We start from the raw sequence: 27,044 nt of genomic DNA on the forward strand, positions 1-27,044 counted from the left end.
TAGGGCGTCGGCAGCCGGTGGTGATCCGTATGGTGCTGTTGAGGATGGTGTCTACTCTGCTAGTGCGAGCGCTGTGGCACCATCTGCAGTCCCTTCCCAACCCATTCGTAGCGGAGGCACCTGGAACACGAAGGGTTAACCACGCCAATGGAACAGCAAAGATGTGAACCTCTAGCTCCAGATTTCATTTTCCTTTGGCGTCAGCAGTTTGTAACCCAATGAGTTCATTCGCCAAATGGGTTCCCTTTTACGGGCAAGGCAACGTTTGAATTCAAAAGAGATTATTGGGCACATCTGACCTCCACTCAACCCTGCAAGCCATCCTTTCGTCTGCCTTTCAAATGCTGCAACGTTTTCATCCACTCAAACATACTGGCCAATTTTGGCAAATACAGATTTTCATCTTGTGCAGTTTCACCAATCAGATCTTCACTTCCCAATCCTTTGTTCATTATTTTTACATTCTCTCGCGATCGTAACGCAACACATTTGGAAACAATATACATCTCTCGGGGGTTTCTCCCTAGACCTGTGCACCGACTGATAATTAGTTTACGATACAATACAATAGAACTTTATCTATCCCAGGAGGGAAATTGGTCTGAAAACAGCCATAAAACACAAAATACATGAAACATGAAATTAAAGTGACGAGTGGAGAGTCCAGGATTGGGGAAAGAGGGGGGGGGAGTCAGTCTACCCCACCACGGAGATGTGCAAAGAGGGGGGGGGGGGGGGGGGGGGGGGGGGGAGTCAGTCTACCCCACCACGGAAGAGGGAGGAGTTGTACAGTTTGATAGCCACAGGGAAAAAGGATCTCGTGTGTTGCATTCTGTGCAGCAGTCTGTTGCTGAAGGTGCTCCTCAGGTTGACCAGTGTGTCATGGAGGGGGTGAGCTGTGTTGCCCAAGATGCTCCGCAGTTTGAGGGCCATCCTCCTCTCCGAGACCACCTCCAGTGAATCCAACATCACCCCCAAGACGGAGCCAGCCTTCCTGAGCAGCTTGTTGGTATCCGCCCTGCCGCCCCAGCACGCGACAGCGAAGAAGGTGGAACTGGCCACCACCGATTGGTAGAACATCTGCAGTTTAGAGATACAGCTCGGAAACAGGCCCAGCGAGTCTATGCGACCAGCGATCCCCGCACATTAACACTATCCCACACACACTAGGGATAATTTGCAATTATACCAAGCTAATCAATCTACAAACCTGCACGTCTTTAGAGTGTGGGAGGAAACCGAAGATCCCGGCGAAAAGCCACGCAGGTCACGGGGAGAATGTACAAACTCCGCACAGACAGCACCCGTAGTCAGGATCGAACCCGGTTCTCTGGTGCTGTAAAGCAGCAACTCTACCGCTGCGCCACCGTGCCACTCCTGCGGCACTTAATTCTAATCAAACAGCCGGGAGTGGATGAGTACATTTTAAAATTAGTGTAGGTCCCCATGAAGATGAAGATTAAAACTGAGGAACACTTCAAAAAACATCTCAAAATTAGTGTCAAGTGTCATTGCAGGTGATAAGACACAGAGTGCTGGAGTAACTCAGCGGGTCAGGCAGCATCTCCAGACAGAGAGTGGTGAGTCTGTGGAATTCTCTGCCTCAGAGGGCGGTGGAGGCAGGTTCTCTGGATGCTTTCAAGAGAGAGCTAGATAGGGCTCTTAAAGATAGCGGAGTCAGGGGATATGGGGAGAAGGCAGGAACGGGGTACTGATTGGGGACGATCAGCCATGATCACATGATAGCTGGCTCGAAGGGCCGAATGGCCTACTCCTGCACCTATTGTTTATTGTCTATTGTCTAAAAAGGATGGGTGATGTTTGGGTCGGGGCCCTTCTTCAGACTCACTTTGTGTCTATCTTTGGTATCAACCAGCATCTAAAGTTCTTTGTTTCTACGTCAGGATACTGGTGTTCAGCTCAATAATAAAAACAAGTTTTGGAATTTCTAGCATAATTTACAGGGCGCAGCGGTAGAGTTGCTGCCTCATAGCGCCAGAGACCCGGGTTCAATCCCTACTACGGGTGCTGTCTACGTGCAGTTTGTACGTTCTCATAGAAACATAGACAATAGGTGCAGGAGGAGGCCATTCGGCCCTTCGAGCCTGCCCCGCCATTCAATATGATCATGGCTGATCATCCAACTCAGTATCCTGTACCTGCCTTCTCTCCATACCCCCTGATCCCTTTCGACACAAGGGCCACATCCAACTCCCTCTTCAATATAGCCAATGAACTGGCCTCAACCACCCACTGTGGCAGAGAATTCCACAGATTCACCACTCTTTGTGTGAAAAAAAAAAATTCTCATCTCGGTCCTAAAAGACTTCCCCCTTAAACTGTGACCCCTTGTTCTGGACTTTCCCAACATCGGGAACAATCTTCCTGCATCTAGCCTGTCCAACCCCTTAAGAATTTTGTAAGGTCCCCTGGGACCGCGTGGGTTTTCTCCAGGTGCTCCGCTCTCCTCCCACAGTCCATAGAGGTACAGGTGTGTAGGTTGATTGGCTTCGGTAGCATTGTAAATTGTCCCTAGTGTGTGTGTAGGATAGCGCTAGTGTGCTGGGATCACTGGTCGGCACGGACTGGATGGGCTGGAGGGCCTGTTTCCGCGCTGTATCTCTGAAGTCTAACGTCTAAAAGTAAAGCATCGTTGCAACTACACTGGTTACACTCACAATTCTATTAATGGCATTGCACAGATTTGTAGATCACTGAGAAACAATATCCTGTGTAATTGGGCAGTAAAATATAACCAGCTGGATAGAATTGGTGATAATTATACCAGCCCTGGGAATAATTTATTTACAGTGCAATAGACCAAACCAAAGCATCTAATAAAATCTGGCCTTCACAGATGTGAAATGGTAAAAAATGAATCCCTTATGGGCTGGGGCTGTTAATGCCATTATTAAACTCGCAAAAGCTTTTTTATGATGGCTATGATGTAATTGAAATCCTTTCATTTAGATTACAGCCCTGAATTTTTGATTTCCTGTTTCGTTATCTTTTAATTTATCGTGTAATATTTGTTAAAATATAATTTCAAGTTGGTTTGAAAGCAACTGTGTGTGAGCATTGTTCTGGCGGTCTAGACTGTGATCGGAGCCCCTCCCCTCAATGTGGTTTACACACAAACTAATTTTCTTCCATCTGCATAAGACCATGCAATGGCAAATGGCTATTTTTATTCATTCCCTGCATTGTTTATGCTTAAGATAGACACAACTTGCTGGAGTAACTCAGCGGGTCAGGCAGTATCTCTGGAGAGAAGGAATGGGTGATGGTTCGGATTGAGACCCTTCTTCAGACAGTCTGCAGAAGGGTGTCGAGTCGACCCGAAACATCACTTAAGGGCCTGTCCCAATTGGCGATTTTTTCTACGAATGCCAGCATCATATCGTAGAAACATCGAAAATAGGTGCGGGGGGAGGCCATTCAGCCCTTCGAGCCAGCACCGCCATTCATTGTGATCATAGCTGATCGTCCCCTATCAATAACCCGTGCCTGTATTCTCCCCATATCCCTTGACTCCACTAGCCCCTAGAGCTCTATCTAACTCTCTCTTAAATCCATCCAGTGACTTGGCCTCCACTGCCCTCTGTGGCAGGGAATTCCATAAATTCACAGCTCTCTGGGTGAAAAAGTTTTCTTCTCACCTCAGTCTTAAATGACCTCCCCTTTATTCTAAGTTCAGTGTGAACAATTTGAACATTTCATAATCCAGCGGTGACAAAAAAAATGTTGCGGCACTTGAAAAATACACCGCGCGCCATACGTCATCACGCCGCGAATCTTTCTGTGACCTGATACGCCAGTCATTGATGCCGGCAGTCGCCGAGAAAATCGCCAAGTGGGACAGGCCCCTTTATAGTCGCGTGTACCGAGGTATCCAAACAGGTAAGATATACCAAACATCAATACAATCATGTATTGCAAATTTTGTGACTTGTTGGCGCCAAAACGTGGCGACACTTGTGTACGGCCGAAGCGAGGTCTGCTGTACGATCTTACCGGGTTGATGCAGAACAAAGCATTTCACTGTAGCTAGCTACACGTCACAATAAAGCATGACTGAATCGGCTTGTACTCGCTAGAATTTAGAAGATTGAAGGGGGGATCTTATAGATTCCTGGGATGGCAGGACTTTCATATGAAGAAAGACTGGATAGACTCGGCTTGTACTCGCTAGAATTTAGAAGATTGAGGGGGGATCTTATAGAAACTTACAAAATTCTTAAGGGGTTGAACAGGCTAGATGCAGGAAGATTGTTCCTGATGTTGGGGAAGTCCAGGACAAGGGGTCACAGTTTAAGGATAAAGGGGAAATCCTTTAGGACTGAGATGAGACAAGCTTTTTCCACACAGAGAGTGGTGGATCTCTGGAACTCTCTGCCACAGAAGGTAGTTGAGGCCACAGTTCATTGGCTATATTTAAGAGGGAGTTAGATGTGGCCCTTGTGGCTAAAGGGATCAGGGGGTATGGAGAGAAGGCAGGTACAGGATACTGAGTTGGATGATCAGCCATGGTCATATTGAATGGCGGTGCAGGCTCAAAGGGCCGAATGGCCTACTCCTGCACCTATTTTCTATGTTTCTATGAATCAAGATAAACTCAAGGACAATAAATGGAGTGAAGGGTGAAAATACAGGATGCGGGACATAGTATGTTTAGTTTATCGGCTTATTGTCACGTGTACCCAGTGTGCAGTGAAAAGCTTTTGTTGCATGCTAGCCGGCCAGCGGAAAGACAGTACATGGTTACAATCGAGCCATTCACAGAGCACAGGTACAGGATAAGGGAATAACATTTAGTGCAAGGTAAAGCCAGAAAAGTCCAATCAAAGATAGTCCAAGGGTCACCAATGAGGAAGATAGTATAGTTCAGCACTGTCAGATGTAATCGGATGGATCAGTTGCCTGATAACAGCTGGAAATAAACTGTTCAAGAAGGAACTGCAGATGCTGGAAAATCGAAGGTAGACAAAATTGCTGGAGAGAAAATTGCTATGGAGCGAAGGAAATAGGAAATAGGCAACGTTTCGGGCCGAAACCCAAGGGTTTCGGCCCGAAACGTTGCCTATTTCCTTCGCTCCATAGATGCTGCCGCACCCGTTGAGTTTCTCCAGCAATTTTGTCTACCTTGCAAAGAAACTGTCCCTGGATCTGGAGGTGTGCGTTTTCACACTTCTAGACCTTTTGCCCGACGGGAGAGGGGAGATGAGGGAGTGGCCAAGGTGCGACTGGTCCTTGATTATGCTGCTGGCCATGCCGAGGAGGCGTGGGGTGTAGATGGAGTCAATGGAAGGGAGGTTGGGTTTGTGTGATGCTCTGGGCTGCGTCCACAATTCGCCGCCGATCTCGGCATTGTAGCGCGCCAGTTCCATCGACAAAGTGCCGATGCCCGCAATGGGGTAGATAGAGGTGAATCGGACAGGACCCTAGCTCATGGAAGGGCCATTCGGAAGGTTGACGAGATGGACCCATCTCATCTGCTGTGAATATTGCTGGAGGGTCATCAACTCGGTGAAAGACGGTCTTTGGTCTGTCCGAGCGTTGTTCACCACCCAGCGGAGCGAGATGTCCGTCGGGGTATGTTGTCGACTGGCCCTCTGCAGACTGCAGGAGTACGTGCTGAGGGACGCACTGAAGCTCGGTGCAGCCAACGCCAAGGCTCGGTCCACAGTCTAGGGTCCTCCCGCTGCTGGACATGGGGGGCACGGTATGGTGGAGACGCCCCTCAAAATAAGGGAAGGTATCCCACGCCAGGGGGCCACATGAGTGGCACGGGTGGGGGACAGATTTGTGAATGTATTGAACAATTTGTATAGCCTCCGAAAATGTTGGATGAATTTTTTGCACGGTTCACGTATTGTATGTATTTATTACCTGAATAAAGTCTATTTTGCAATTTAAAAAATATATATATATTGCAGTGAAGCGAGATCACAGATTAGTGCCGGATTTGTTGATTTTAACTGGAAATTGGAGGTTGTCTCAGGACGACTGGCTTGAGGAAGGAATAATAAATCAGTGTATTGTTCCTGGGTTCTGATCAGTAGACAGTAGCCTTCAGCTGGGTGACTATTTGACAGGAGCAGGATTAGGCTTGATCATGAGGCTCCCGACAGCTGAGAGACACTCTGTGTCCAGATTAATATTTGAAGAATTAGCCCTGTGGCAGGGTATCAGAGAATGCCCAGCAATTACGGGGAGAAGTCCCAACATGTGCAGAATTACTTAAAAGCACTCATTACGAATTTAGTGCAGGGAGGAACTGCAGGTGCTGATTTACACCGAAAATAGAGACAAAACGCTGGAGTAACTCAGCGGGACAGGCAGTTACTTGTTCCATGGACACAAAAGGCTGGAGTAACTCAGCGGGTCAGGCAGCATCTCTGGAGAGAAGGAAAGGGTGACGTTTCTGGTCGAGACCCTTCTTCAGACTGAGAGTCAGGGGAGAGGGAGACTAGAGATATGGAAGGGTGAGGTGTGAAAACGACAGATCAGAGCAGATGATGTTTAAGGAAATGTAGAATGGTTCATTGTTAGCTGAGGGGAAGGTGACAACGGGCCATTCAATCAGTAAAATCCATCAGAAGGACAGTGAAACTAGTGGATGAACGAGGGTGGGGGGGGAATATAGAGAGAGGGAAAGCAAGGGTTACTGTAAGTTAGCGAAATCAATATTCATACCGCTGGGTTGTAAGCTGCCCAAGTAAAATTAATTGTTGTGTCAAGTGCATTGGCTATTGTGTCAAGTGCAATGGTTATGCTTTTAGACTGAGGCATAGTTTTTTTTTAAATCAGGGAGCAATTTTTCCAAATATTCCCATACCTTATTTCGTTTAGTTTTGTTCAGTTTAGACATACAGCGCGGAACAAGCCTCTCGGCCCACCGAGTCTGCGCCGACCAGTGATTCCCGTACACTCGCACTATCCTACACGTCAGCGGACAATTTACAATTTTTATTGAAGCCAATTAACTTACAAACCTGTAGGTCTTTGGAAGGTGTAGGATGGGGACCCACAGTCCCGTTTATATGGTGGAAAGGGTCAAGAGCTTCAAATTCCTGGGCATGCATATTTCTGAAGATCTCTCCTGGTCCCAGCACACTGATGCAATTATAAAGAAAGCACATCAGCCCCTCTACTTCCTGAGAAGATTACGGAGAGTCGGTATGTCAAAGAGGACTCTCTCTAACTTCTACAGGTGTACAGTAGAGAGCATGCTGACCGGTTGCATCGTGGCTTGGTTCGGCAACTTGAGCGTCTAGGAGCGGAAAAGGCTGCAAAAAGTTGTAAACACTGCCCAGTCCATCATCGGCTCTGACCTCCCTACCATCGAGGGGATCTATCGCAGTCGCTGCCTCAAAAAGGCTGGTACAGGGATCAAGGATCCACACCATCCTGGCCACACACTCATCTCTCCGCTGCCTTCAGGTAGAAGGTACAGGAGCCTGAAATCTGCAACATCCAGGTTCAGGAATAGCTCCTTCCCCACAGCCATCAGACTATTAAACACAACTTCATACAAACTCTGAACTATAACAGCCTATTGCGCTTTATTTATGTGTTTATATATTTATTTACGGTATATGGACACACTGATCTGTTCTGTATTTATGCCTACAATATTCTGTTGTGCTGCAGCAAGCAAGAATTTCATTGTCATATCTGGGACACATGAGAATAAACTCTCGTGACTCTTTGAAGTGTGGGAGGAAACGAGAGCACCCGGAGAAAACCCACGCGGTCACGAGGAGAACGTGGAAAATGCATACAGTCAGCACCCGTGGTCAGGATTGAATCTGGGTCTCTGGCGCTGTAAGGCAGCAACTCTCCCGCTGCGCCACTGTGCTGCACTCATTTAGATGAATGAAATCACAGCACATAGAGCAGTGCAGCACAGGAATGGGGCCCTTTGGCCCACACTGTTCATGCCGAACATGAAGCCTAGTTAAACTGATCTCATCTGGCTGCACATGATCCAGGTCCCTCTGCACCCTACACATCCGTGGATGATAGCGGCTGGAGGCCCAGCAGCAGCCTGGGTCTCGCCTGGATCGGGCACCGCTTATAACAACGAGAGCACGGACTGGACCCTGAAAATGGCGGCAAAACACGGCGCCTCTTGCCCGCGGGTCCAGTGGACTATTTTTGTACATTTGCTAATCGGGGATGAGCTGGGGTATGGCAACACTATACTGGACTATTTGTAAGAAAATAATTTCCCTGCGTGTGTGCACTTCGCACATGTGACCGTAAAAGCACCGTTGAACCATCGTAAACTCCAATCCAACGCCAGTTAATTCTGAATGAAGTTTTCAACGTGTCAGGACCTCTTCAATATATTGCAATTTTGAAATAAACCATATATTACTGGGTGATCTCTCTAAAAACTAAAAGGAATGCACTTGAACTAACATAACGACTTCTCAGGGGCAATGTTTTCATTTTGGGTGGCACGGTGGCGTGGCAATAGAGTTTCTGCCTTATAGCACAAGGGACCCGAGTTTGATCCTGACCACGGCTGCTGTCTTTATGGAGCTTGCATGTTCTACACGTGGTTACGTGGTGCTCCGGTTTCCTCCCACACTCCAAGGACGTGCGAGGTCGTAGGTTGAAGGTTGATAGGCTTCAGCAAATTGCCCCAAGTGTGTTGGATAGAACTTGTGCACGGGGTAACCGTAGGTCGGCGCGGCCTCAGCGGGCCAAAGAGCCTGTTCCACGCTGTAGCTCTAAGCCAAAGCAAAACTAAAAATGTGATTACAATAATAAACTTTTAAAAATAGATCTGTGGGAATTAGGATGCAATCTAACTGATAGCGCACACCAAAGACTTGGATTAATTATTAATTCAACAAGTGCTTTGATGGTAGTAATAAAAATGGCCAGGCAATGTCCTGCAATAGATGCAATAATAAGGACTGCGCTGAGTGGAGTCAATCCTCTGATGCTTTTACATGGACAATGCACAACTGTTTCAACTTGATCTGCACACCCTGCCCATCTGGAGGTTATTAGACCCTTCAGCTATTAACTATCCCTACTGCTGGAGACAGCTCACCAAATGAAGTGGGGGGGGGGGGGAGCAGATTACTGCTGAATTATCTACGGAAGAGGTCTGCAGTATTACCATTCCCAAACGGGCGGAACGGTGGCGCAGCGGTAGAGTTGTCGCTTTACAGCGCCAATGACCACGGGTGCTGTCTGCACGGAGTTCGCACGCTCTCCCCGTGACCGCGTGGCCTTTCTCCGAGATCTTGGGTCTCCTCCCACACTCCAAAGACTAAACTAAACGAGCTCCGCTGCTTTTAGGTTGCTTCCTTTCCACCAAGTCAATTGCCAATCTAGTGCTGCAGCAAGTCGATGGAGCTTTTTACAGCTCAGGTGAAAAATGCCACCTCTGTCAGTTCAGGTCTTGCACAGCCTAAATGTTATTGATGTGTCTCTACACATTAAATATCAATATATTACACTCTGTTATAGCAGACAATCGGCAATAATGGACTCCCCCCCCTCCCCCTCCCCCACCTACGGTCCATTATAACGTGCGTTTACTGTGTTATCTTGGTCCTATTTTCTGTGGTCAGGACACGTAGCAATTGCAGAGAATTGTGGACGCAGCCCAGACCATCACACAAACCAACTTCCCTTCCATTGACTCCATCTACCCTATGCTGCTGCCTCGGCAAGGCCAGCAACAAAATCAAGGACGAGTCGCACCTTGGCCACTACTTCTCCTCCCCTCACCCATCGGGCAAAAGGTACAGAAGTGTGAAAACGCACACCTCCAGATTCAGGGACAGTTTTTTTCCCAGCTGTTATCAGGCAACTGAACCATCCTACCATCAACTTGAGAGCATTCCTGAACTACCATCTACCTCATTGAAGATCCTTGGACTATCTTTGATCAGACTTTACCTTGCACTAAACGTTATAGATGATATTCACATTTATCTGCCCACTGTAGATGGCTCGATTGTAATCATGTATTGTATTTCCGCTGATTGGTGAGCATGCAACAATAGCTTTTCACTGGACCTCAGTACACATGACAACAGGGTAAACTCAAACTCAAACCAGGACTATTTTGCCCTTTGTCAGCAGAATGCGAGTGTAGGAACTGCACGGAGACAGCACAGTTAGATCTGGCACACAAGATTACAGCCAAGTTGTGGCAGGCCCCATAGGCTTTACTGCATCCACATGGATTGAATTAAAGTACCTTGAAGACTGGCTTCTGTGGCGGTGGGGACCACTGGAAGAGGCTGGGATAGATCAACTTTCAGCACTCTTGGCTGAAGAAGGTTGCAAATACCTCAGCCCGGACTTCAGTGCATTAAAGCTGCGATAGGCACAAGCGGCCTCCTGTGTAGGGAGGAACTGCAGATGCCGGTTTAAACTGTGAAGATAGGCACAAAATGCTTGAATAACTCAGCAGGACAGGCAGCGTCTCTGGAGGGAAGGAATGGGTGACGTTTCGGGTCGAGACCCGAGTTACTCCAGCATTTTGTGTCTACTAGCAGCCTCCTCCTTCGCTTGCATCCGACCTCTTGGGTCTAGGGTCCATTACATGTCGAATGTTGCCATTTATCACAATTGTTGCTGCATCAGAATCACCAGTGTTTTGCCTCATGCTGCCCCAACCTGTATTTTCACATTCCTCTTGGACAATAGACAATAGACAATAGGTGCAGGAATAGGCCATTCGGCCCTTCGAGCCAGCACCACCATTCAATGTGATCATGGCTGATCATCCCCAATCAGTACCCCGTTCCTCCCTTCTCCCCATATCCCCTGACTCCGCTATTTTTAAAAGCCCTATCTAGCTCTCTCTTGAAAGTATCCAGAGAACCTGCCTCCACCGCCCTCTGAGGCAGAGAATTCCACAGACGCACCACTCTCTGTGAGAAAAGTGTTTCCTCGTCTCCGTTCTAAATGGCTTACTCCTTATTCTTAAACTGTGGCCCCTGGTTCTGGACTCCACCAACATCAGGAACATCAGTGTGCGGAGATCGCTTGTCAGCGTGGACTCGGTAGATGCTGCTGCACCCGCTGAGTTTCTCCAGCTTTTTTGTGTACCTTGGAGTAGACTCGATGGGCTGAATGGCCTAATTCTGCTCCATTGTCTCATGGACAAATCCAGGATCATGTAGCTACTCGTAAACTTCAGAGGTCAATTTGTGAACAAATGCAAATGCATATAAAAGCGGTCAATTGGTGGGTGTTTGCAGCTACATGTATCTGCGCCCATGCTCCTGAGGGTGAATGCAACTGATATTGTGCATGAATTGTGATTCAGGACGTACGCAGAGATAGATTCAGTTCTTCAGCCATGATCATATTGAATGGCGGTGCAGGCTCAAAGGGCCGAATGGCCTACTCCTGCACCTATTTTCTATGTTTCTATGTTTCTTCGTGATAAGTTCCTGTCTGGTAGGATAGGTCAGTGGTAGAGCTGCTGCCTCCCAGCACCAGAAACCCGGCTTCAGTCCTCACCTTGGATGCTGTCAGTGTTCGGTTTGCACGTTCTCCCTGGCTGTGACCACGTGGGTTTCCTCCGGGTGCCCCGGCTTCCCCCCAAATCCCAAAGACGGGCGGCTTTGGCGATTAATTGTCCTCCAAATTTCCCCAAGTTTAGTTTAGGTTAGAGATACAGCCTTGACCAGACATTACTGGTTTTACCTTGCGCAAAACGTTATTTCCTTATCATGTATCTACACACTGTGGATGGCTCGATTGTAATCATGGATTGTCTTTCCGCTGACTGGTTAGCACACAACAATAAACTAAATAAACTAAACTACCGTTTGCTAAATTAGATTTAATTCAATTTAGAACTAATTCAACAGCTGAAAATTAGACACCCTGGAGATGTTGTAGATCACCAGCAGTAGAATTATATTTCACAGTGAATGTGCTGACTCTGGAGAGGATCCAGAGGAGGTTTAGAAGAATGAGTAGGTTAACCTATGCTGAGTGTTTGTCAGCACTGGGCCTGTTCTCGCTGGAGTTTAGAAGAATGAGGGGGGGACATCATTGAAGCATACAGAATATTGAAAGACTTGGTTAGAGTGGATGTGGAGAGGATATTTCTACTAGTGGGAGAGTCTAGGACTAGAGGTCATAGAATTAAAGGAAATTCTTTTGGGAAGGAGATGAGAAGAAATGTATTTAGTCAGAGGGTGGTGAATCTGTGGAATGCTTTGCCACAGAGGGCTATGGAGGCCAAGTCAGTGGATATTTTTAAGGCAGAGATGGATAGATTCTAGATCAGTACAGGTGTCAGAGATGGGGAGAAGGCAGGGAGAATGGGGTTAGGAGGGGGAGATAGATCAGCCCTGATTGAATGGTAGAGTAGATGATGGGCCGAATGGCCTAATTCTACTCCTGTTCCTTATGGCCTCATGACCAACCATTTTGGAAAACTGTTGTAATTGGTCCACCTAGGCCTGTTGGATCTCCTGGTTGTGAACCATTCATGGACATGGAGAGGATGTTTCGAGTAGTGTGAGAGTCTTGGCTCAGAGGGCAGAGCCTCAGAATGAAAGGACGTGCCTTTGCAATGGAGATGAAGAGGAATTTTTTGAGTCAGAGGGTGGTGAATCTGTGGAATTCATTGCCACAGACGGTTGTGGGGGCCAAGTCATTGGGCATTTTTAAAGTGGAGATTGACAAGTTCTTGATCAGTAAAGGTGTCAAGGGTTACGGGGAGAAGTCAGGAGGATGGGGTTGAGGTAAATAGATCAGCCGCGATCAAATGTTGGAGTAGACTCGTGTTTAAGAAGGAACTGCAGATGCTGGAAAATCGAAGGTAGACAAAAAAGCTGGAGAAACTCAGTGGGTGCAGCAGCATCTATGGAGCGAAGGAAAAAGGCAACGTTTCGGGCAATGTCTGGTCAAGGATAGTCCATGGGTCACCAATGAGGCAGATAGTAGTTCAGCACTTGCTCTCTGGTTGTGGTAGAATGGTTCAGTTGCCTGAGAACAGCTGTGAGGAGACTGCCCCTGAATCTGGAGGTGTGCGTTTTCACACTTCAAGAACTTTTGCCCGATGGGAGAGGTGAGCCGAGGGAGTGGCCAGGGTGCGACACGTCTTTGGAGTGTGGGAGGAAACCGGAGCACCCGGGGGTAAATGGAGTCAGTGGAAGGGAGGCTGGTTTGTGTGACGGTCTGGGCTGCGTCCACAATTCGCTGCAATTGCTCGCGGTCTTGGATGGAGCTGTTCCCAAACCAAGCTGTGATGCATCCCGGTAAAATGCTTTCTGTGGCGGCTCTGTCAAGGTGATGCCTTGGCTGGATGGTAGCTCATTCATTTCCGAGACACAAACGCATGGGGTTTAAGTCTCCGTGCAGGAATTTGAACGCATGGTCCAGGTTCATACTTGGTGCTGAGCTACGCGAGCACTACAGAATCGGAGATAGAAAAATAGAAAATAGGTGCAGGAGTAGGCCATTTGGCCCTTCAAGCCTGCACCGCCATTCAATATGATCATGGCTGATCATCCAACTCAGTATCCTGTACCTGCCTTCTCTCCATACCCCCTGATCCCTTTAGCCACAAGGGCCACATCTAACTCCCTCTTAAATATAGCCAATGAACTGGCCTCAACTACCTTCTGTGGCAGGGAGTTCCACAGATTCACCACTCTCTGTGTGAAAAGCGATTTTCTCATCTCGGTCCTAAAAGACTTCCCCCTTATCCTTAAACTAGATGCCACCTTTATGATGAAACATCAAGTCTGAAGAAGGGACCCGACTGAAACGTCGCCTGGCCATTCCTTCCCTCCTGACTTGGCGGTGCTGGCTCGAAGGGCTGAACGGCCTCCACCTGCACCTATTTTCTATGTTTTCTATGACCAGATCAACACTTGGTGTTTTGCTCAAGATGTCAGCGTCTGCAGTTCCTTGTGGCTTCCAATGCCTGTCTACTTTTTCCAAGTGGTCGTGATGGATAGCTGGGTGCTGTTTCAAAGAGGAGTTGCGGAGTTTGTTCCGAGTGTTTTGACCAATGTTTATCTTTCCACCGACGTGGATGAGTCATCTGATGGGTCATCGTGAGTGCTTGACCTGCCTTAAGAGTAATTTCCAATATTAGGGGGGAAAAAAATACACTTGGCTGCAAAATGTTTCGGAATGCCCCGAGGGTCATAGAATCATAGAATCATAGAAAGTAGGTGCGAGAGTAGACCACCAGGTCCGTCGAGCCCGCACCGCCATTCACTCATGGCTGAACACCAAACAGACACACTTACCCACAAACAGTAGACACAAGACACAGAACACAAGACACTACCCTCCCCTTTATACCGCTATCACCCCTCTCCACCCCAAGAACCGCGTGATCTCCTGGGGGAGGCAAAAAACCGGATAAAAACCCAGGTCCAATTCGGGAAAAAAATCCGGGAAATTCCTCTCCGACCCCAATCCAGGCGATCGACACTTGTCCAGGAGATCACTCAGGTCTACTATACTAACCATACCTAGGTCCATATCCCTGCCCTCTCCCCGTAGCCCCTTATCCCCTTGGCAGCTAAAAAAACATCTATTTTTGACTTAAATATATTTAACGTTTCTGCTTCCACTGCTCCCTGGGGCAGTGAATTCCACAAACTAACCACTCTCTGGGTGAAGAAGTTCTTCCTCATCTCAGTTTTAAAAGAGCCCCCCCTCACTCTGCAACTATGTCCCCTAGTTCTAGCCTCCCCGATCATTGGGAACATCCTCGGTGCATCCACCCGATCAAGGCCCCTCACGATCTTATACGTTTCAATGAGATCGCCTCTCATTCTTCTAAACTCCAAAGAGTAGAGTCCCAGCTTACTTAACCTTTCCTCATATGTCAATCCCCTCATTGCAGGAATTAATCTTGTAAACCTTCGCTGCACTGCCTCCAGGGCTAGTACATCCTTTCTTAAGTATGGACCCCAGAACTGTACACAGTATTCCAAATGTGGTCTCACCAATACCGTGTACAGCTGCAGCAAGACCTCCGTGTTTTTATACTCAATCCCCCTAGCAATAAAGGCCAAAACTCCATTGGCCTTCCTGATTGCTTGCTGCACCTGCATACTAACTTTTAGTGATTCATGTACTAATACCCCTAGATCCCTTTGCGTTGCATTACAACGCAGCTCCTCCTCATTTAGAAAATAACTTGCCCTATCATTTTTTTCCCCAAAGTGAATGACTTCACATTTATTAGTATTAAATTTCATCTGCCAAGTTGTTGCCCACTCACCTAGCTTATCTATATCCTTTTGCAGACTCTTCCTATCCTCCTCATCCCCTACTTTCCCTCCCAATTTCGTATCGTCCGCAAATTTTGATATATTACACTTGGTCCCCTCCTCCAAATCATTTATATAAATTGTGAACAACTGGGGTCCCAGCACCGACCCTTGCGGAACCCCGCTAGTTACCGGTTGCCATCCCGAGTATGAACCATTTATCCCCACTCTCTGCTTCCTATTCGTTAGCCAATCCTCTACCCATGCTAATATATTACCCCCAATCCCATAATTTTTCATTTTTAGCAATAGTCTCTTATGTGGCACCTTGTCAAAAGCCTTTTGGAAGTCCAAGTATACCACATCCACCGGTTCCCCTTTATCCACCCGAGTTGTTACTTCCTCAAAGAATTCGAGCAGATTCGTTAAACACGATTTCCCCTTCACAAAACCATGCTGGTTCTGTCTGATGAAGTCATGTTTATCCAAGTGGCCCGTTAGCGTTTCTTTAATAATTGTCTCCAACATTTTACCCACCACCGATGTTAGACTAACCGGTCTATAGTTACCCGCCTTCTGTTTACTTCCTTTTTTAAATATAGGTGTTACATTGGCCATTTTCCAATCCACTGGGACCGTTCCTGCCTCCAGGGAGTTTTGGAAAATTATCACCAATGCATCCACAATCCCCACTGCTATCTCCCTCAAGACCCTTGGATGTAATCCATCAGGCCCAGGGGATTTATCCTCCTTCAGTCTCATTAATTTCCCTAATACCACCTCCTTGGTGATCTTAATAGTATTTAGCTCCTCCATTCCTACCGCCTCCTGTTCATCCAGCGTTGGAATATTTTTTGTGTCCTCTATGGTGAAGACTGATACAAAATACTCGTTTAATGCCTTTGCCATTTCCATGTTCCCCACCAACAACTCTCCAGTCTCACCCTCCAATGGACCAACGTTCACCTTAGCCACCCTTTTTCTTCTTATATAGCTATAAAAACTCTTACTATTAGTTTTTATGTTGTTCGCTAAATCCCTTTCATAGCCTATTTTCCCCGTCTTAATTAATCTCTTAGTTACTTTTTGCTGACCTTTAAATGCTTCCCAATCCTCTACCCTCCCACTATCTCTGGCTACCTTATATGCCCTTGCCTTCAGCCGAATACTATCCTTTATAGTTTTACTGAGCCATGGCTGACTGTTCTTACCCTTACCCCTTTTTTTTTTTTTTCCACGCGACCTTCCTTTGAAGTGGTCAATTTTCAGCACGTTGCTTTCATTTATGGAAAGGTTTATTTGCGGTGATGTTTATTTGACCAAGCTGATGAAGACTCTGGCTTGTGGAAATCTCAGTAACATGACAAAATCTAACATGAAGGAAGAAAGGAATGGGGTGGCTCAGCGGTGGAGTTGCTGCCACACAGCGCCAGAGGCCCGGGTTCCATCCTGACCACGGGTGCTGTCTGCGCGGAGTTTATACGTTCTCCCCGTGGGTTTTCTCCGGGCGCTCCGGTTTCCACCACACTCCAAAGGCGTGCGGGTTTGCAGGTCAATTGGCTTTGGAAAAAATGTAAAATTGTCCCTACTGTGTGGGATAGCGCGAGTGTGCGGGGATCGCTGGTCGGCGCGGACTCGGTGGACAGAATGGTCTGTATCCGTGCTGTGTCTCCAACTAAACAAATGAAAGAAATCCATTCGCATGGTCCTCAGGCTATGGCCAATTCTGCCAATGACTAACATGTACTTCCCACCTCCAGGGGGCTATGATACATCCCAGTTGCTCACTGGAGCACTTACATAGATACATAGATACATAGATACATAGAAAATAGGTGCAGGAGTAGGCCATTCAGCCCTTCGAGCCTGCACCGCCATTCAATATGATCATGGCTGATCATCCAACTCAGTATCCCGTACCTGCCTTCTCTCCATACCCCCTGATCCCTTTAGCCACAAGGGCCACATCTAACTCCCTCTTAAATATAGCCAATGAACTGGCCTCAACTACCCTCTGTGGCAGAGAGTTCCAGAGATTCACCACTCTCTGTGTGAAAAAGTTTCTTCTCATCTCGGTCCTAAAGGATTTCCCCCTTATCCTTAAGCTGTGACCCCTTGTCCTGGACTTCCCCAACATCGGGAACAATCTTCCTGCATCTAGCCTGTCCAACCCCATAAGAATTTTGTACGTTTCTATAAGATCCCCTCTCAATCTCCTAAATTCTAGCGAGTATAAGCCAAGTCTATCCAGTCTTTCTTCATATGAAAGTCCTGACATCCCAGAAATCAGTCTGGTGAACCTTCTCTGCACTCCCTCTATGGCTATAATGTCCTTCCTCAGAGGGTAGTTCTCAGAATCAACCACATTGATGTCACTGGAGTGAAGCTGACTAACTAAGGACTCCTCCTAACTTATTTAGTTTGGAGATATAGTGTGGAAACAGGCCCTTCGGCCCAGCAAGTCCACGCTGACCATCGATCACCCCGTTCACACTAGTTCTATTCCACACACTAGAAACAATGTACAAAAGCTGATTAACGTACAAACCTGCATGTCTTTGGAATGTGGGAGCAAACCCGGAACACCTGAGGAAAACCAACCCGGGGAGAACGTGCAAACTCCATACTGTCAGCAGATGTAGTCAAGATGGATCCCGGGTCTCTGGCGCTGTGAGGCAGCAACTCTACCGCTGCGCCACAGCGCTACTTTAGATGAAGAACAATCACTTACTAAGTGGATGGACACAACAAACTGGCAGCTTGGGTCTCAGTTCCATTGGCGGTGGGGCAGAGTTACATAACAGTGGCGGTGGGGCAGAGTTACTGCCTCACAGCACCGGGGACCCAGGTTCGATCCCGACTACAGGAGCTGTCTTCACGGAGTTTGTACGTTCTCCCCGTGACCTGCGTGGGTTTACTCCGAGATCTTCGGGTTCCTCCCACACTCCAAAGATGTACAGGTTTGTCGGCTTGGTATAAATGTCCCTAGTGTGTGTAGGATACTGTTAGTGTGCGGGGATCGCTGGTCAGCGCGGACTCGGTGGGCAGAAGGGACTGTTTCCGCGCTGTATCTCTAAACTGAAACAAGATATGACTGCAGACTGAAGAACTTTAAAGCTTAGTTCAATGTGCCAAGTTTAAGATTCACAAAATCGTAAATTTATATTCACAAGTCTCTATGTCCAAATAAGGTTCTAAATGAAAAAGCCAAGAGAGGAATTGAAACTAAAATCTGAGATTCTTGTTAAATTCTTGATTAGTACGGGTGTCAGGGGAGAAGGCAAGAGAATGGGGCTAGGAGGGAAAGTTACATCACCCGTGATTGAATGGTATAGACTTGATGGGCTGAATGGCCTAATTCTACTATCAATTTTGATCTCATGATCTTATGAAACATTTCCCCTCTGGCCTCTGTCCTTTCTATATTATGCACTGCAATTGACCAGAACAACCTCCAAAGGAAATAAACAAATCCATGCCCTCTGCCCGGTGTAGGAAACAATGTGGAACGGGAGGGTCTCTGTCAATAATGCTTGACAAGAGCAAAGTGTTTTTTTCCAGTTAAAAAATGATCTGTTTCATGTTCAATTTAGTATCTCCCCCAGTGCAACGAGAGATGCGCGCCAGTGCAACTAGAGATACATGGATACTCGAGCAGACAATAATTCCAACAATACAAAAAAGAAAGGTTATCCACTTTGGTGGCAAAAACAGGAAAGTAGACCATTATCTGAATGGTGGCCGATTAGGAAAAGGGGAGATGCAGCGAGACCTGGGTGTCATGGTACACCAGTCATTGAAAGTAGGCATGCAGGTGCAGCAGGCAGTGAAGAAAGCGAATGGTATGTTAGCATTCATAGCAAAAGGATTTGAGTATAGGAGCAGGGAGGTTCCACTGCAGTTGTACAGGGTCTTGGTGAGACCACACCTGGAGTATTGCGTACAGTTTTGGTCTCCTAATCTGAGGAAAGACATTCTTGCCGTAGAGGGAGTACAGAGAAGGTTCACCAGACTGATTCCTGGGATGTCAGGACTTTCATATGAAGAAAGACTGGATAGACTCGGCTTGTACTCGCTAGAATTTAGAAGATTGAGGGGGGATCTTATAGAAACTTACAAAATTCTTAAGGGGTTGGACAGGCTAGATGCAGGAAGATTGTTCCCGATGTTGGGGAAGTCCAGAACAAGGGGTCACAGTTTAAGGATAAGGGGGAAATCTTTTAGGACCGAGATGAGGAAAATATTTTTCACACAGAGAGTGGTGAATTTCTGGAATTCTCTGCCACAGAAGGTAGTTGAGGCCAGTTCATTGGCTATATTTAAGAGGGAGTTAGATGTGGCCCTTGTGGCTAAAGGGATCAGAGGGTATGGAGAGAAGGCAGGTACAGGATACTGAGTTGGATGATCAGCCATGATCATATTGAATGGCGGGGCAGGCTCGAAGGGCCGAATGGCCTACTCCCGCACCTATTTTCTTTGTCTATGTTTCTATGAAATGAGAGAGAGAGGGAAAGAGAGAGAGAGGGAAAGAGAGAGAGAGGGAAAGAGAGAGAGAGGGAAAGAGAGAGAGAGGGAAAGAGAGGGAGAGGGAAAGAGAGAGAGAGCGAAAGATAGAGAGAGGGAAATATAGAGAGAGCGAAAGAGAGAGAGGGAAACAGAGAGGGAGAGAGAGGGAAAGAGAGGGAAAGAGAGGGAAAGAGAGGGAAAGAGAGGGAAAGAGAGGGAAAGAGAGAGAGAGGGAAAGGGAAAGAGAGAGAGACACAGAGAGAGACACAGAGAGAGACACACAGAGAGATTGGACTTTATCATGCCAATAAAGTTTTTTAATTGAAATTGAATTGAATTGAGAGAGAGAGAGAGACAGAGAGAGAGACAGAGAGAGAGACAGAGAGAGAGAGAGAGAGAGAGACAGAGAGAGAGACAGAGAGAGAGAGACAGAGAGAGAGACAGAGAGCACATCATCAAAGCAGCCCAAATTATCAACATACTGTATGCAGCTGTCCGGGGCAAAAAGGAAAATAAATGTTCAAATCAAAAGAAACAGGAGTGCACAATAGGCTTCTTTAATCAAGCTCCTGACAATGCAATCTTAAACCAATTAGTGCGCCAATTTGTTGACATTAAGCATCTGGAAGTTGATGCAACGACTTCCTACACCCTGGTAACCAGGCAGGAAAATCACTTGCTTGTCTGTGCCCTGGGATTTTGACTGCTGAGCCTGTAGTTGGTTTCCTGAGGGGTGGCCAGAAGCCACTTACTTACAGAGTTGCCTTTACATTTATGAGCTGAGCCTACAATTCAAAAGCTGTGGATTTTGTTTTCATTTCTTGTCAATAAAATTAGCCCATCCATCTTTGAAATCTGCAAGCAATTATCCCTTACACTGGCCTTTGGTGGTCGATTTCACTTGGAACCATCCCTCCATTAGAAGGTCGAATTAAAGACACTGTTTAGTGGATCAATCTATTACGCACACTCAAAGTGGTTAGTGAATGAAGATATAGGCCTTTAATACAATTGTGCCATTTAGTGTTCCAAGCCCCCTTCGAGTTCTGACAAATCTACCAGTAAACTTGTGATATTGAGTGAAAAATAGATTTTTTTAAATAATGCAAATGTAAATATGTAAAATAATTGATATCTGAATGTGACTTTGCATAAAGTATTAACAAATCTCGATGGATCCAAGTTTCACGTACAATAGCCAGTGCAAATGTGTACAACAGTGCTACATACGAGAGCTGAACATCCAGGCGAAATATCAGCCTCGCCTTTGCTAACGATGCTGATAACAGCCTTAAGAGTCACTAAGGCACGGTGGCTCAGCAGTAGAGTTGCTGCCTTACAGAGCCAGAGACCCGGGTTCGATCCCGACTACGGATGCTGTCTGCGCGGAGTTTGTACGTTCTCCTCGTGACCTGCGTGGGTTTTATCCGAAATCTTCGCTTTCCTCCCACCCCCCCAAAAACGCACGGGTTTGTAGATTAATTGGCTTGGTACTAATGTAAAATTGTCCCTAGTGGGTGTAGGATAGTGTTAATGTCCGGGGATCGCTGGTCAGTGCGGACTCGGTGGGGGGGGGGGGGGGGGGGGGGGGGAGGTCTTCATTGCCGGGAAATACGGTATTTAAAAACATATGGCTCAAACAAATCTACTTACCACATTATTTGTACACTCCATTCTTCTCTCTTTGTTTCTTAAGAAATATCTTAAGATAATGGCAATCCATGTTTGAAAAACCCACCTAGAAACTTGCGCTGAGCATGCGCAGTACGCAGTACACGGTGTAAAGGCAGAATTTCAGCTGCCTTCAGCTCCCCTTGAAATTGACGGCTTGAAGCAGCGTCGACGGCACGTGGTCTGCACAGACCTTCCCGTGTTGCAAGTGCTGTGCATGAAAGGCACGGAGAATTATGCCTACCTATGAGATCGATCTCTTAGATGGGCATAATTCTCCCATGTCTTTACTATTTATATTTAATCATTATCATTTCCGTCATCATCCTCCGCCTGTTCCACCGTTGAGGTCTCGGTTGGATTACTCTTTGTCGGAGACCTCCCCCTCGACCTTACCGCCACGGGTGGCCCTACCAGGAGCATAGCTCCAGACGGCATCGCTCTCAGGATCTCAGGTCCACACAAGCTTCTCCACCACGACAAGGTGACAATCCACGGAGAATATGATAATATGATTAATAAGGAACTGCAGATGCTGGCTTACCACCGTAGACACAAAGCGCTGGAGGAACTGAGCAGGCCAGGCAGCACCTCTGGAGAACATGGATAGGCGATGCTAAGGGTTGGGACGGCCTGATTGTGGCAGGGCAGGGTTTGGAGAAAGCTGGAAAGGAGGAGATGTAGGAGACAGTAACGGAATCAAGGGATATGGGGAGAAAGCAGGAACGGGGGCAGCCATGATCATATTGAATGGCGGTGCTGGCTCGAAAGGGCCAAACTCCTGCACCTATGTTTCGCCGTTTCTTACTGTGACTAATATGTCACGTGGATAGTGCATATCTTAGTGACGGGACACCCAAGATGGAGCAGGTAAACAATATTGTATCCAACTCACCCAAATATCATTAGTTAACCAATTTGAAATTGTCCTCTATATCTTACTTTAATTATTCCCAGTTAGAGGAATAAGAATAAGGGTAAGATAAACACCGAGCAACAACATCAGGATACATTAGCACCGAGGCACATATGGAGATGTTAGAACATAAGACATGGGAGCAGAATTAGACCATTCTGCCCATTGAGACTGCTCCGCCATTCAATCATGGCTGATCTATTTCTCCCTCTCAAGCCCATTTATCCTGCCTTCTCCACGTAACCCTTTGCGCCCTTACTAATCAAGAATCTATACTCGTCTTTGAAATTACCAAATGGCTTGGCCTCCACAGCCATCTATGGCAATGAACTCCACAGATTCACACTCCTCTGGCTGAAGAAATTCCTCCTCATCTCCTTCCTAAAGCTACAACCTTTCATTCTGCGGCTGTGTCCTCTCGTCCTACACTCTCCCACGAGTGGAAACACTCTCTCCACATCCACTCTATGTGGGCCTTTCATTATTCGGTCGAGTTTCGATGAGATGCCCCCCCCCCCCCCCCACCTCTCCACCCCAAGACAGTCCGAAAGCCTTGGTTTCGAGAGGAAAGGCAGAGTACAGCTCCTGTTTGTATCATTGCAACCTTCTATTATTAATACAGTCAGCCCTCTGTTCGTTTGTGGAGCAGAATCTGGAGCTGCACCCAGATGTTGTTTTCCCAAAGCTTTGACAGCTTCTTAACTGGCACGTAAACAAAGATCTCTTCAGTCGGCGGACTGAGATAAAGACACCAGCAAATCTGTACTGGAAAACGTTAGATTTCTGCCAATATCTTTAGTCAGCAGGTGGTGAATCTGTGGAATGCGTTGTCACAGGAGGCCACGTCTGCGGATATATTTAAGGAAGAGATGGATAGATAGATTCTTGATCGGTACGGGTGTCCAGGGTCGTGGGGAGAAGGCAGGAGAATGGTGTTAGGAGGGAGAGATAGATCAGCCGTGATTGAATGGTGGAGTAGACTTGATGGACCGAATGGCCTAATTCTTCTCCCATCACTTATGACCTCATGAACTTCTGAAATATATATTTTTTACAAAGAGACAAAATGCTACTCAGCAGATCAGGCAGCATCTCCGACGATCTTATGATGACCTCTTCACTCAGGAGTGAGAAAAACCTACTGAATAATGAAAGGGTTGCATAGAGAGGATGAGGAAAAGGATTTTTCCAGCATGGGAGAGTCAAGGACCAGAGGGCACAACCCCAGAATAAAAGGACATCCCCTCAAAATGGAGATGGGGAGGAATTTCTTTAGTCAGTAGATGGTGAATCTGTGGAATCCATTGCCACAAATCGCTGTGTGGGCCGAGACAATGGGTATTTCTGCGGACATTGATAGATTCTTGATTAGTAAGGGCGTGAAAGCTTACAGGGAGAATGGGGTTGAGAGGGGGAAATAGATCAGCCATGATGGAAGAGGCAGAGTAGACTCGACGGGCCGAATGGCCTAATTCTGTTCCTATCTCTGAAGCAGTGTTCTACAAGGACAAATTGCATAAGGATATAAAGAAAAGAGTGGGGTGGCAGGTATTTTGGGCCTGAAGGGAAGCTAACATCTTTCATCAACTGAACACAGAACCTTATTTTTATTGGACTTCTTTAGGAATATTTCACTGTTGAACAAAACATCATCCCAAAACCCATTTCCTTTCATGGGCTGGGATGTGGAGAAAGGAACATTTTCCCAAGATTATTTCTCATGTTCGTAAACATGATGTAATGATGCCCTTGTATTGTGAAAGGCTGTCGCGTTGCGATGTTTAGCAAGAAGCTGAACTGTGGGACTCGAAAGGTCCTGGGTTTAACTGTCTGTGTGGAGTCCTCCAGTCTCGGACAAGAAGGGCTCAGAAAGAATAATTACTTCTTTGAGTCAGGAAAAGACAAATCAACTGCAGTTCCTGATTCACTCCTGATGTGCGAATAGACACAAAATGGTGGAGTAACTCAGCGGGACAGGCAGCACCTCTGGAGAGAAGGAATGGGCGCCGTTTCGGGTTGAGACCGCCTCTCTCAATGTGGAATTCTGTGTATTGTCAAGGTCAGACTGGCGGTCAAGGGCTTTTCATGTTGGGAATGGGAGCAAAAGAATGTGGGAAGTAAAAGCATGCCATCTTTCCCCAATATTTCCCGATTATCCTTCAAATGTTTCGAGGCAGATGCTGAGCCTCACAAAACTAAGAAAGTCAGGGTGGCGGATGAAGCCCACAGGAACTTTGGAAGAGCGGGCTGTGTCAGCATCAGGACATGGTCTGCCAGATCCAGCCAGATTTGTTGTTGTTCTTTTGTCCTGTTTTAGTTAATTTTTGGTTTATTAGGTTGTGTATGTGTGTGGGTGGGGGGGGAGAAACATGTTTTTGGTCTTTTCCTTCGGGGGGGATGCGACTTCTCTTGGCGTATCCCCCGTCTCCGTCTCCGCCGAGGCCTAATAGCGGAGCTGGCGGCCTCGGAGCTGGGGCAGCGTTCCAGCGGCAGCGGTCCGACTCCGGAGCTATGGTGTTCCGACGGCAGCGGCGACCCGGCCTCGGAGCTGGGGCAGTGTTCCGGCGGCAGCGGCCACCCGACCCGACCGCGGGCCCAGTGGACGACATCGTCGGGAGCTCGCAGGTCACAGGTTGGTGACCTGTTCTCCGTAGCTCCCGCAACAACAGCTGCGTCCGCTGGGCTGGAGGGCGGCAGCTTCGGCGGCTTCGACCACCCCGGGCCGCGGAGTTGAACCGGCCCGTTCGCGGAGCTCGGATTCAGCCGCGGGACTGACATTACTTACCATCGCCCGGCGGGGTCACAACATCTGAAGCCTGGATCGCCTCGGCGCAGAGGGAGAATAAGAAGGGATGAGACAAAGACTTAAGACTTTTGCCTTCCATCACAGTGAGGAGGTGCCTGGTGAACTCACTGTGGTGGATGTTAATTTGTGTTTATTGTGTGGTTTTGTCATTTTTACTATATGTAGGACTGCAAGGCAACAAAATTTCGTTCAGACCGCAAGTTCTGAATGACAATAAAGGCTACTTTGACTTTGACTTTGAAATGTACAGAGGTCTAGTGAAAAGTGACAGACTTCTTCAAACTGAAGGAGGATCTCCACCCGAAACGTCACCCATTCCTTTTCTCCAGAGATGCTGCCTGTCCTACCGAATTACTCCAGCATTTTGTGTCTATCTCCGGTGGGCCAAAGGGCCTGTTGCCACGCAGTACCTCGAAACTAAACATACTGCAAAGTCCAATAACATGGATCGCATACTAGATCGAATGTATTACAGTTTGGGAGGGTATTAAAAGTTTGGGAGGGTCGACTATTAAAAGGTCCTGAATATCTATTTTAAGGGAAGGAAATTAACAATTAACTTCAAATTAAAATTAAAATAAACTTGCCCAATGTCATCTAAAACACTGCTGAGACTAGATCACCGTTAAACCTGCTACTCTTTTGACAGGTACTTGGAAGGAACTGGAAATTGTATTTATATCGTTCCTTTCATGCTCTCACAGAATGTTCCCACAGCCATGAAGAACCTTTTGAACGCAAACATTGCTAAGGCGCAAGTCAACGCCAACTGAAGAAGACATTCAGAATAAATCTGCTTTCCTACATCTATTTTTAGACTTTTAGAGATATTTTGTGCCGAAACAGGCCCTTCGGCCCACCAAGTCAGTTCCGACCAGCAATCACCCCGTGCACCATAAACTAGCCTACACACCAGGGACTATTTTACCAAAGCCAATTGTACTGAAGGCAAAGTGTGAACAGGGCACCACAAATATGGAATATAACAATACTGGCTATGTATTGGTCAGGTATAAGGTCATAAGGAATAGAATTAGGCCATTCGGCCCATCAAGTCTACTCCGCCATTCAATCATGGCTAATCCATCTCTCCCTCCTAACGCCATTCTCCTGCCCTCTCCCCATAACCCCTGACACCCGTACTAATCAAGAATCTATCTGTCTCTGCCGTAAAAATATCCACCGACTTGGCCTCCACAGCCTCCTGTGGCAAAGAACTCCGCAGAGTTACCACATAAAAATCATGCAAAGACGAAAACCTGCACATTCATGACAGTAAAATGGAAGGTCGCTGATATTGGTGCAACGTCACATGCGTTGAATGTCTTCAGGTTTAAGCAATGTGCAGTTCGCAAAAATATTTCTTCCATTGGAGAATGGTAGGCAAAATAAAAAACGCGTTTCTTTTTCCACTTGGTAAACAGAATTGAACATGAATCACAGTAAACGCTGTCAATTGTAGCATTGGGCTTTCTTTTAAGGAAGTGATACGACTTACCCATGCAATTGTGACCGTCGTGCGCCAACATGAAGCCATCGTAACACGTGCACCTGTAGTTGCCGGGGATGTTGATGCATTCGTGAACGCAGCCACCGTTGTAGTCATTGTCGCATTCATCGACGTCTGGAAGGCAGTGAGCAAGGGTCAGCAAAAGCGTCGGACATTCCGCAGGACATTGCATGTGAACAGAAGGTGTACCGTGCCGACTGGGACAGGCAGCGTAAAAGAGTCTCGACCCAGAATCGTCACCGATCCATGTTCTCCCGAGATGCTGCCTGACCGGCTGAGTTACTCCAGCACATTGTGTCTATAGACTTTAGAGATACTGTATTTCGGGCAGAAACAGGCCCTTCGGCCCACCGAGTCTGCGCCGACCAGCCATCACCCCGTACCCTAACACTATCCGGA

The 27,044-nt window shown here is 47.1% G+C and overlaps 1 protein-coding gene and 1 long non-coding RNA gene across 6 annotated transcripts in view; both read right to left on the minus strand.

The window, feature by feature from the left end:
- Positions 1-27,044, minus strand: part of scube1 (signal peptide, CUB domain and EGF like domain containing 1) — a 199,247-nt gene that overhangs the window by 147,469 nt on the left and 24,734 nt on the right. For all 5 annotated transcript variants that reach the window (XM_033037605.1, XM_033037606.1, XM_033037603.1 and 2 more), the window contains exon 3: positions 26,634-26,759. In XM_033037605.1, coding sequence (XP_032893496.1) covers positions 26,634-26,759 — 126 coding nt within the window. The remainder of the gene's footprint in view (positions 1-26,633; positions 26,760-27,044) is intronic.
- Positions 1,345-8,188, minus strand: LOC116983785. The gene is made up of 3 exons (XR_004414813.1): positions 8,088-8,188; positions 2,679-2,682; positions 1,345-1,374 (listed from the first exon to the last, which is right to left on the minus strand). It is a non-coding gene; the product is annotated as an uncharacterized LOC116983785 (long non-coding RNA).

This window comes from Amblyraja radiata, chromosome 19, assembly GCF_010909765.2.
Source record: "Amblyraja radiata isolate CabotCenter1 chromosome 19, sAmbRad1.1.pri, whole genome shotgun sequence".
Classification (NCBI taxonomy): domain Eukaryota; kingdom Metazoa; phylum Chordata; class Chondrichthyes; order Rajiformes; family Rajidae; genus Amblyraja; species Amblyraja radiata.